Source organism: Motacilla alba, chromosome 17 (assembly GCF_015832195.1).
Source record: "Motacilla alba alba isolate MOTALB_02 chromosome 17, Motacilla_alba_V1.0_pri, whole genome shotgun sequence".
NCBI lineage: Eukaryota > Metazoa > Chordata > Aves > Passeriformes > Motacillidae > Motacilla > Motacilla alba.
This window is the reverse complement of record NC_052032.1, coordinates 9,308,227-9,318,780: the sequence shown is the minus strand read 5'-3', so window position 1 is coordinate 9,318,780 and position 10,554 is coordinate 9,308,227. Positions and strand designations below refer to the sequence as shown.

Sequence of the window (10,554 nt, the reverse complement as noted above, 5' to 3'; positions counted from 1 at the left end):
ATAACTCACACTAATATTGAATTGAACTTTGGAACTCTTAAATTTAACAATCTGGTATGCAGTGCCTGTGTGTGTGATGTACTTTTGCACAGACTTTGTCTCTGTGGATGGACCTCAGAAAGCAGCAGAAACCATTACTGTGGCCTCCTCCAAACGGGATGAAAGATCTCAACTCTCCGCGTAAGAGAGCGTGGGGAAGAAAAGCGACAAAACCTCACAGAGCATTAAACGACACACGAGGCCGGGCCAGCTGGAACTTTCCTCGCTGCTCCCCTCAGGAGGGGGATGCCCGGGGCCCACTCACCTCAGGCGACGGCTGCCCGCCAGGCCGCTCGCTCACTCCGTGCCTTCCCCTCCTGTCCTCCGTGTCTTCCATGCCCTGCCTGCAGCCCCGGGCCGCCCTCCAGCCGCGTTCCCGGGGCTGCCCTCCATCCGCTTCCCCCGGGCTGTGGCGGGCCGGGGCCGGGCGGGGGTCGCTGCCGGCCGCTCCCTCACGCCCTCAGCGGCGGTGGAGCCCCCTGGCGGCGGGGGCGGGCGCGCGGCCCCTCCCGGAGCGCGCGAGCGGGGCGGGGCGGGGCGGGCGCGCGGCGGCGGCGCTGAGGCGGCGCTGAGGGAGCCGCGACGGGGCGGCGGTGACGGCGGCGGTGGAAGCGGCGGTGGAAGCGGCGGTGGAAGCGGCGGGGCAGCGCAGAGGCGGCTCGGAGGGGACGCGGGACTGACTCCGAGGCGGCTCTGAGGGGACTCGGGGGCCATGGCAGACCACGAAGCGGGGTACCCGGCCAAGCCCCGGCGGCCTCAAGGTAACGGCCGCAGGGGGAGCGGGCAGGGGCTGTCCCCAAACGGCCCCGCAGCGGCCGCTCCTCGCGGGGCGCCTTCGTGTCTCTCTCTCTCTCCCCGCTTTTTTGTTTCGGTTTTAATTATGGCTTCATTTAGTCGCGGAGGAAAGTTTGAGGATGCTTCACCAAAGTTAAGCCCGCGGGAGGAGCGAGGAGCGGTTGTGCTTCGCTTCCCGGGCAGCCTCCGCTTCCCTGAGCCCCGGCTGCCGAGGGGTCACCGGCGGCCCCGGAGCGACCCCAGCCCGGCTAACGGGGCATGCGGAGCCCCCAGCCCCGGCTAACGGGGCATGCGGAGCCCCCAGCCCGGCTAACGGGGCATGCGGAGCCCCCAGCCCCGGCTAACGGGGGATGCGGAGCCCCCAGCCCCGGCTAACGGGGAATTCTGAGCCCCCAGCCCCGGTTAACGGGGCATGCTGAGTCCCCAGCCCCGGTTAACGGGAGGCGGACCCCGCTGGCCCTTGGGGTAAGGTGGCCGCAGGTGGTGATTCCCGGCAGGTCCTCACGCCGCCCTCGGGAACGTGTCAGAGCATCACCACGAGCTGTCCCGGTGGTGTCACTCGGGTGGGTTTCTGTGGTGCGTGGTTTCCTTTCCCGTGCAGTAACTCGGATTGCTAAGGGGGAAACGACGGAAGTGATGACAAGCAGAGTCAACAGAAGTAATCTCTGGGACACTGCACCCGTAAACGAGAACAAGGAGAACTTAGGGGTTGTTTTTGACACTACTGTAGCTTTTCACCACAGCCAAATCCTGTCTAGGTGCGACTGGAGGAAGTGGTAGACATCCTCAAGTGGGGCAATGAGCTGCATTGAATTTTTACTTCTTGGTATCATTATTGACGTGGGTTTTAGCCGTCCAGTTAGGAGGTGCTGGTGTGTGACATGGGTCAGGACATTTTGGAGATAATGCACTGAGATAGCACAACTGGCAGTTTCACTCACTGGAAGCTGGAATGTTTTCCTGTTACTTCCACTGTTCAGAAACAGGCAACAGAAAAATCCTGATTTATTTTATGCTTTTCTCGTTTGCAGCCAGAGAAGGAAATGTATTTATAAGAAAGCTTTGTGTACGAAGCCTTTGGCTGGGTAATTTGAGTTGTTGTATAAATAACTGTGGATCTCTTTGGGCCTGGTGCCCAATGGCACATCCTGGCTCGGGTATCTTTGGAGAGGATCTGCATTTCATGTGTAACTATGTTAGTTACTAATACCTCACCACGGTCACGTCGGTGCCAGTCTTGTCTCTGCAAGCCTTTCCTGAACACGCTGCTGTGGTGGTTTCTCCTGCAGCTCTCATGTGATCACAATAAAATACGGAGTAAGTGGCATTAGACATAGTTTTGGTTATTTGATGTCAAAATTTTGGGTTTTTTCCATGTGAAATGCTCTGTGAAGCATTTGTGAGGACGCATAATTCACTTTGAAATTGGCATTTTGTTTTCATCAGGGCGCATTTTTGCTGTTTGACAGTGGTGTGCTTGTTTGGATTGTGGAGTCTTTGCAGAAGGAAATAAATCACAAATGAACCGTGTGCCACACCTCAAGCTGGAACGAGAACTTTCCCCTTCCTTCTTAGCCTCCAGCACTAAGTGTGTATTATAAATTCTTAATACAGTTTGATGGTCCAAGTGATAATTTCTTGCTAAAGTAATGGTAACCGTTCCAGTCAGCCTCAGAGGCATTGAAGGCTGATTCAATTAAGTTTTTTTTATTTTTTTAATAGTCCTTCTCCTTGTGGCTTATTTCTTGAAGAGGTTGCTCAAGAATATTTGCATATTTTTTTTGTCTGCTTAGACTTGCCCACCACAGCAGGCTATAAATCCAAGGTGGGGGCTTGCCTGCCTTTTAGCTCAGAGAAAATTCCAGAGGCAGGTTTAGGGATACTGTCAGCCAGCACTGAGTGTGGGGTCAAGCCTTTGCTTTCAGCCCGTGGGGTGGGCAGGGATGGGGATCATCTCCTGCTCATCCCATAAATGCCAGGCATGTTTCTTGTATCTCGTAGGGTTTTCCACAAAACAGCATCTCTCTCCCTTCTTGTATTGTGAAAAACAACACAGTGGTGCTAAATAAAGCATCCTCTTTGCTCAATCTTGAAATTTGACATCATTTGAGGTGCGACTTCTACATGAAATTCCGAACCTCCAGGGTGGGAAGGTGATGTTTGTGAGTGCTGGGACACCCTGGGAATCCCTGCTTGGCAGCAGGCTCCTGGCAGCCCCTTAGAGTCTTAGCTGGCAGGATAAGAAACTTCCTGTAGCTCTGTGAATGCCTCCCAGGCCACATTTTGGCATGGCTTTAGCTGGGCGGCTTTTGAAACCACCAGGTCGTTATTTGATCCCAGAGTTACCTTCAGCTGGTGTCTTCCATTGACAGAGGAATAAGGCAGGAGGAGTTTCTGGCCAAAAATTCTTCATGGAGGTTTTATTTCATGTCCAGCTAATCTTGTACCTCATCTTATCCAGCTTCCCAGACCCAACGGGTGTGAGAATTGTGGTTTCCTCAGATCTGCACCCGTTCCAGCTGGAACAGAACCCAGGTGCCAGCGATGCTGTCCCAGAGCTGGCAGCCTGTGGGGCATTTGTGTCCTACTCCTTCCATGGGGTTCCTCTGACTTGTCAGAAACAAAGGAACTCGATTCCCACTGCTGCCTGTGAGTCACTCTGCGAGAAGAACCGGGGGGACAGAAAGGCATTTGGGAATCGAAACTTCAGTGCTGGTACACTTCTGCAAAAATGCTGCTTGGACAGCATTCTGCCCTCAGCTGACTCGCACAACTCAGAGACTGATGAAAATCAAAGCAGAATTTGGCTTTTAATTTGATTTCTGATCTAAACCTAATGCATTTGGCCAGAGGAGCAGTGCTAACAGGGACTTATTTCGAGGAACATTCAACATAAATGCCCAATTTAGGCACTTTAATAGGCACTCTAGGTTTTAAAAAGTGACAATTTCTGCTCTTTTGTAGATGATGACGACTCTGGCCTCGGTGTGTGTGGATGGATCCTGGTGATCACCTCACTTTTTTTGACTGTTCTTACGTTTCCTATATCAGTATGGATGTGCATAAAGGTAAAATCGTTCACTGCTAAGGTGGATTTAAACTTTTAGCAATGCACAGTGGCTATTATTGTTTTCAGTTGGATTTATTGAGAAAATAAACACAAATTAATCTAGCTCTGTTCTTTCTTGAGCTATAGCAGACCCCAGCACTGCAGTGCATTCATCTTCAAACCAAAAATAAAAGTGGTATTACAATATTTTGGTCAAAATAATTCCTGCATTGGTGTCTTCACTGCATCTGCCCAGCTGTCATTAGTAAATAAGCTCATTTGAAGGATCAGAATAATTAAGAACCCATAACTATTTTTAAATAACTATTTTTTTTAAAGATCTCTCAGTGTATGTCACTCATCTAAATATGAAGTATGTACCTAGAAATCTGTCATTATGTACACAGATGTGGCTGCATGTGGCACATTTGAGGACCAGTGTTGTCTGTGATCACTCTGAGGTTGATGTTTGCAGTTTCCAGTCAGGAGGAGTTATTTCCTCCTGGCTTGGCTGATGTGGCATCAGAATTGCAGCTGGAAAAATCCCTGCTGGGTCACACATGCTGCACTTTGTTGTGTTGTTGCCAGGATATTCCTGATGGCTGCTGCTGGTGCCTGAGCCTGCCCAGGTGCCATTGAGGGTCTGAGGAATATTTCTTGTGGACTCTTGTCCTGATTTTTTCCCTTTGCTCTTTGCTTTTTGGCAATAGAGTTTTAGCTAAAACTCTCAAAAGCAGCCAGTAGAGAAACGTGTATTGAATTTGAGACTCGAGACTGCCCTAGCCTGGTGTGTTCACAATTTGGAATCCATCACGTGCGTGACATCCAACAATCTGTTCCAGATTATCAAGGAATACGAGCGAGCCATCATCTTCCGACTTGGACGCATCCTAAAAGGGGGAGCAAAGGGACCAGGTATGTGCTGCCCAGCAGTTTGTTCCTGTTAGTCATCAGCCAAACAACGATGGGGTAGAGACATTGCAGTGAAGCGGCAAATGGATTTCTCAAGAATTCTGTAACTTCCAGTAAGAGGATGTGTCACAACAGGAATTTATGAGCCCCGTGGGTCTCTTCCAGCTCATAAAGTTTTGATTTGTACTCTGGATTGAGAAGACAGCAAGCTTAATTCTATGCAGCTCTCCTTTGTTAATGTATGATCTCTCCTTTGTTAATGTATGATCTGCAGGCAGAATCAAAAGCACTAAATGTAAAGGGAGGAATAATGGCATCAAATAATGAGTTATTTGAAAAAAGAAGTTTGATGTATCAGTTAAACCCAGTGAGTCTGAAAGCCTTGATATCCTTCAAAAGTAACAGAAGCCAGTGGAGTATTTGATAGTATTGATAAGTTGTCTTTGTATATTGGAAACTCTGAGATCTGGAAGGTTGTTATTTTCAGCCGTTGCTCCTGCTGCTCAAAGTGACAGACAGGGGCAATGGCTTCTTCCTTCACTTTCACCTGGGCTTTGCAATGTTCCACATTGCTGGAAAGCTGAAGAATCTCAGTGAGCCACCAGAGCAGAAGGCAGGAGGTTGATGCTTGCCAGAATTAGGTCCCACAAATAACTATGTGGGGAACATTTTTAAAAGTAGTTGTTAATAGTTTTGAGGCTGTTTTATTTCTAAATGTTGAACATCTCTAAGTAAGTGATACCCAGATAAACTGAAGTTTCTCAGCATGCATTTTTGAAAATCTTACCTTGGTTTGGAAACCACTAACAAGTGTTGTGCTGCTGAGCTCCTGACCAAGAGCTGCACAGCCACAACAGTTGGATTTCACCTTATTGCAGTAACGAGTTTTGTCTGCTCTAATGACCCATTTTCACATCTTCTTGAATGGATTTTTTGGCACAGGTTTGTTTTTTGTCCTGCCTTGCACAGACAGCTTCATCAAAGTTGATATGAGAACCATCTCTTTTGATATCCCCCCTCAGGAGGTGAGTTTGCCTTTGCCTTTGCATCTACTAAAGTACTTGCAGAATTTTGTGCACTTTGCTTTTCCTTCTCCCCTCTCGGCGTTGGGTAGTGTGCAGTTGGCATACAGATTGCTTGTGCAGGTGCAATGTATTGTGAATAATGCATATATCCCTTAGAAATGTCATCCAGTCAGGGAAGAGCACTGAAAGAAAACAGATGAAGCTCTGAGGACCAAATGAGATAATTGAATACTGCCTGAGAGCTGGAATGGGAGGGGTTTGGAAAGAAGGCTGCTGGGCTCCATACAACATTCCCTAATCGCTTCTGTGAAATCTGGAAGATTTCCAGGCACAGCAGGGATCTGTCCCGTGCCAGTTTATCTACATGTATAAACTGGCTCAAGTAATGGGATGAAATTGGAATATACATCAAATGCTATTTATAGCACCGGGGGGATGAGTGGCCAGCTCCCCTTGTTGGCTTGGTGTGCACATGGCTCCTGTGCTCTGCCCTGCACAGGAACATGATGAAAGTGCTGCCGCTCATGGCAGCTCCTAAAGAACAAAAAAATTACTTTGATTTCCAGTCTGATTTTCCTTGGACATCTCAACTTTGTAGCAGAATGTTTCCAGAGCATTAAGCCAGCTGAACTCAGTGCTGCCAACTCGATGGATAACAAAAGAATAAAACCCAACCGTCCCTCTAAAAATAAGTTCGTGAACAATTGTATCCTGGTGGTTATAACTGTATCACTCATGTATCAGGTGCATTTTGAGACACAGAGATGCTCCGTGCAAGCTGTGTGGTGCACGTTTGCTGTCAGATCTGCTCCTGGGCTTGTTGCTCATGGTTAGCTGTAGATTGAGACAAATGGCAGCTGTCCTGGTGCACTCTAAAGGGTAATTGGGAGAAACCTAATCACTGGCAGGCAGAATGTGCTTGCAGCTGCTGATGTACCATTAGTGAGGCCATCAGTAATCCAGTTTTTCTTTTGACTTGATTAAATTACGCTCATGGATTTAGGTTTGTTTGTGTTCCTTACGTAGAGGCAGAAATCAATTTTTATTTGTTCAACATGATTTCTGTGCATGCTACTCATTCTTTAGCTTTGTGATCTGAAAAGCCTGCTGAAAGAGGAAGTTTGGGAAGGGACAGGGCAGGTAAACCTTGAAGGGAATTGTGTACCATGGAACGAGGTTCTCTGGTTCTCTGAGCTCCCCTGGGCAGTGCCACCCTCCTGTCCCAGGAGGCTGCAGTTCTGCAGCACGGTCCCCACGGCCCTGCTGCCAGGCTGCCTCACACAGCCCTGGTGAAACCTCACTGAAAGGCAGCACGGGGACCCGCCTGGGTGCGATTCCTTGCCAGAATCACTGGCTAAACCTTCTCAGATGAAGATGAATTTCAGAGTAAATAATTTCTGCCTTTTCTCTTTTTCCCGTCACTGATATGACTTGCAGATTCCTCTGTGAATTCGAGGAAGTGGGTTAAAAATAACATTAGGGCAAAGTGAATGGAATGTGCTTTTCACTGAGAAGTTTCTAATCCCATATTTAGTCTCAGCTTTGCAGAGCTGTACTGGGAGTTTTGTGAACACTGGGGCACGTTCACATGCAGCACTTGTGTATAAGGACTTTGTTTTCAAGACAGTGGGAAACCAGGACTTGGTGTAGTAAAAAAATATGTGATTGTCCTAATAGTTAACCTTGTATTTATGGAATATTCTGTACTTTCCCCCCTGCTTTTCAGATCCTGACCAAGGACTCGGTGACAATTAACGTGGATGGAGTGGTTTATTACAGGGTGCAGAACGCCACCCTGGCCGTGGCAAACATCACCAACGCCGACTCAGCCACCCGGCTCCTGGCACAGACCACCCTGAGGAACGTCCTGGGCACCAAAAGCCTCTCTGAGATCCTCTCTGACCGTGAGGAAATTGCACACAGCATGCAGGTAGGAGCATCTTGGAGCTACCCACCAAACAGCAGGTAAAGCAGCCATCCCATGGATAACTAAAGGTGGGGATTTATTTTATCTCTAAGTGATCTGGAGCTGTAGCAAAGCCCTGACAAGATCTCTTGGGAGGGCACTCTGTAAAATAAGAATGAGGGACTAAAGCATTAAGGGCCAGTGGGGCTAGCACGTGGGAATGAGGGATACAGCAGAGGATGGCTTCCCTGGATCCTTGTGTCAGTCCTTCCCTGTGGAAGGAAACTGTGCCACAGAATTCCTTCGATACATTAATCAAGCTCTGGGGGGTTTTGTTACTTTAAAGCAGTTGTGCTTTTATAGCTGTCACATCGTACTACAAATACCAAAGCCCTGAAAGTCTGAGAATTTGAAGAGAATTCATTTGGTTTATTGGTCATTCTTCAAATGTGGGCATTAGTTTGAGGCAGGTGTGTGGCTTCACTTACCTGTCCTGCCTTCTGTAGGCCACACTTGATGAGGCAACAGACGATTGGGGCATTAAGGTGGAACGTGTGGAGATCAAGGATGTGAAGTTACCTGTCCAGCTGCAGAGAGCCATGGCTGCAGAGGCAGAGGCTGCCCGGGAGGCGAGAGCCAAGGTAATGGCATCGGCCTGGGGGCTGGATTTGGTTTTTCCCAAGTAAGAAATACACCATTCCCTCTCAGGCCTTTCTAGATACAAAAAAGTACAGCTTGAGGGAGAAAGTATTTTCAGCTGTGAGGAGTGCCTCTGGTTTTGAGAGGCAGTGCTGGAAGCAGCACAAAAGCTTTTGAAGATAGAATAAATACTTGCATTGCATTCTCAAGACCTGAGATTCCTGCATTCTGGATGGGAGGATGCCGGGCACCGGGGCCTGGAGAGCAAACAGCAGGGCTCGTGCCTGGTGAAAGCACGTGCCCAGGGCGGGTCACTTAGCAGGGTGCTGGGCAGTGCCTGTGGTACCTGCCTAGGGCTGAGATCAGCCTGTGGATTGCCTGTTCCTCCTGTTTTGAGTTCACTTGGAGGACTGAGTTCAGTTTGACCCGTTTGCCTCCCCAGGTGATCGCGGCCGAGGGGGAGATGAACGCGTCCAGGGCGCTGAAGGAGGCGTCCATGGTGATCACGGAGTCTCCTGCTGCTCTCCAGCTGCGGTACCTGCAGACCCTGACCACCATCGCTGCCGAGAAGAATTCCACCATCGTCTTCCCCCTGCCCATAAACATCCTGCAGGGCCTCCTAGGTGTGACGGAGTAGGGAGACTGGGAGGGGCCAGCTCGGGGTCAGCCCATGTCCGCAGCACTGAATTCCCTGTGTATTGTAGCTTGTGGCAGTGTTAGCAAAGTGGGTTTGCTGAGGAACCTTTTTGTTTTACTGAGTGTGTTATAGAACTTGTATGTAATGTTTGTGAATGTGGACAATCGCAATATTTGAAGTAGAAAGCCTCTCAGAAGGAGTACAAGCAGGTTGTGATCTTAAATAAACTTTATCCATATTGTCCTGGATGGAACACCTCTAATCCAAAACTCCCTTTTCAAATAGAAGAGAAAGCCACTTGTGGTAGAGGTGATCCAACATTTGGAATTATTCCTTTTACAGAATGGGTCTGTAGCCCTGCAAGGGAAGTGGAATGGTGTCCTGGGGGCTCCTGAAAATCAGGCTCATGTTCTCCAAAACAGTCCCCATCGATGAGAAACAGTTGTTAGTGAAACTTTGTCTTTCTGCCACCCAGGAATGGCACAAACATGCCGTAGTTATGGATACAACGTGCTTGTGGTCGCTGATGGGCTGCTGTTGTTATGAGGCTGTGTCTGCATAGAGTTGCACTGCTTTAAAGCACTGAAAAGGCTCTGCATCTGTTTCTCCTAAAAATATTTTTTAAAAACCAAAGTGCTGCATTTTATCCAGATCTACATCCTTACTTCTCTAGGAAAGGACACGTCTGTAACTAGCAGCAGGGAGGAGTGGTGTTTAACAGAAGGTGCTGCACTGGTGCTTTACCTGTTGGTGCTGCTCTGTGCAGACCCGGAGTGGTTGTTGTGTCAATAAGGGCTTACATTTCATCCTCAAAGCAGCTGGGCCTCAGCTCACATAACCCAAGCTGTTAAACTTCCTGTTTTGTACCTCTGTAGAACGGATTAATAAGAGAAGAACTGGAGACAGCGTAGGGAAGACTCTTCAGGCTGCCACCAGCATTGAGTCTGACATCTATAAAATCTGGGACGAGGCAGTGGAACTGAAATGCCAGGATCACTGATGTAAGTGCCCTTCTCCCACTGGCCAGCATAACTCCATTAAGTAGTTTCTTAAGCCCTTTCTGCTCCAATCAGCTCTGTATTTACAGGTGTTTTAGGCCTGGGTACCTGTGCCTCGACACGCTGTGCCTTTGTCACTGGCAGGAGATGCCCAAGTGCTGTTGTTTTTCTGCCTGTCTGCTGGGCAGGTTTCCCTCTGCATCACCAAAGCAATATACCCTGTGTTTGTCAAGGTGGCAGCTGATGTAAGCTGAGCTTAACTTCTGGCTGGGAGCGGGAGAAACAGTTAACAAAGCTGGAATAATTAGCATTGCTGTGCTCAGGCACTTGGAGTGGGAAGCAGAGCAACAGCACAGCTCCAGGTTGATCCTTGGGGAAGATGAGTCACCCTGTAACTCCCGCTGCTGCTGCAGGTGCCACCCCTGTGAATTCTTGTTGATACCACAAGATGCTTTTTTGCTCTCATCCTGAATAAAAAAACATGCTGTTTACTAATGAGTGAGTTTCTGAAAGAGTAAAATACTGTTTATCAGGGTCTCAAACGCGTGTAATTC

At 48.7% G+C, this 10,554-nt stretch overlaps 1 protein-coding gene across 2 annotated transcripts; it reads left to right on the top strand.

Moving 5' to 3' along the window:
- The first annotated feature begins 596 nt into the window (after positions 1–596).
- STOM (stomatin) lies at positions 597–10,495 on the top strand. Of its 2 annotated transcripts, XM_038156378.1 has the most exons (9): positions 597–800; positions 3,799–3,902; positions 4,726–4,798; positions 5,738–5,820; positions 7,547–7,750; positions 8,233–8,367; positions 8,808–8,988; positions 9,878–10,003; positions 10,090–10,495. In XM_038156378.1, exons 1-8 carry the CDS (start codon positions 752–754, stop codon positions 10,000–10,002), a joined length of 954 nt encoding a protein of 317 aa, XP_038012306.1. In that variant the 5' UTR covers positions 597–751; the 3' UTR covers position 10,003; positions 10,090–10,495. The 2 variants fall into 2 exon arrangements, with proteins under 2 accessions (XP_038012306.1, XP_038012305.1); XM_038156377.1 differs by having other exon boundaries at positions 598–800; positions 9,878–10,495.
- Positions 10,496–10,554: the final 59 nt, after the last annotated feature.

Coding starts and splice junctions, on each gene's coding strand:
- STOM (XM_038156378.1), top strand. CDS start 752: ATGGCAGACCACGAAGCGGGGTACCCGGCCAAGCCCCGGCGGCCTCAA. Junction 7,751..8,232: donor AAATTGCACACAGCATGCAG/GTAGGAGCATCT, acceptor TGCCTTCTGTAG/GCCACACTTGATGAGGCAAC. Junction 8,989..9,877: donor CATCCTGCAGGGCCTCCTAG/GTGTGACGGAGT, acceptor GTACCTCTGTAG/AACGGATTAATAAGAGAAGA.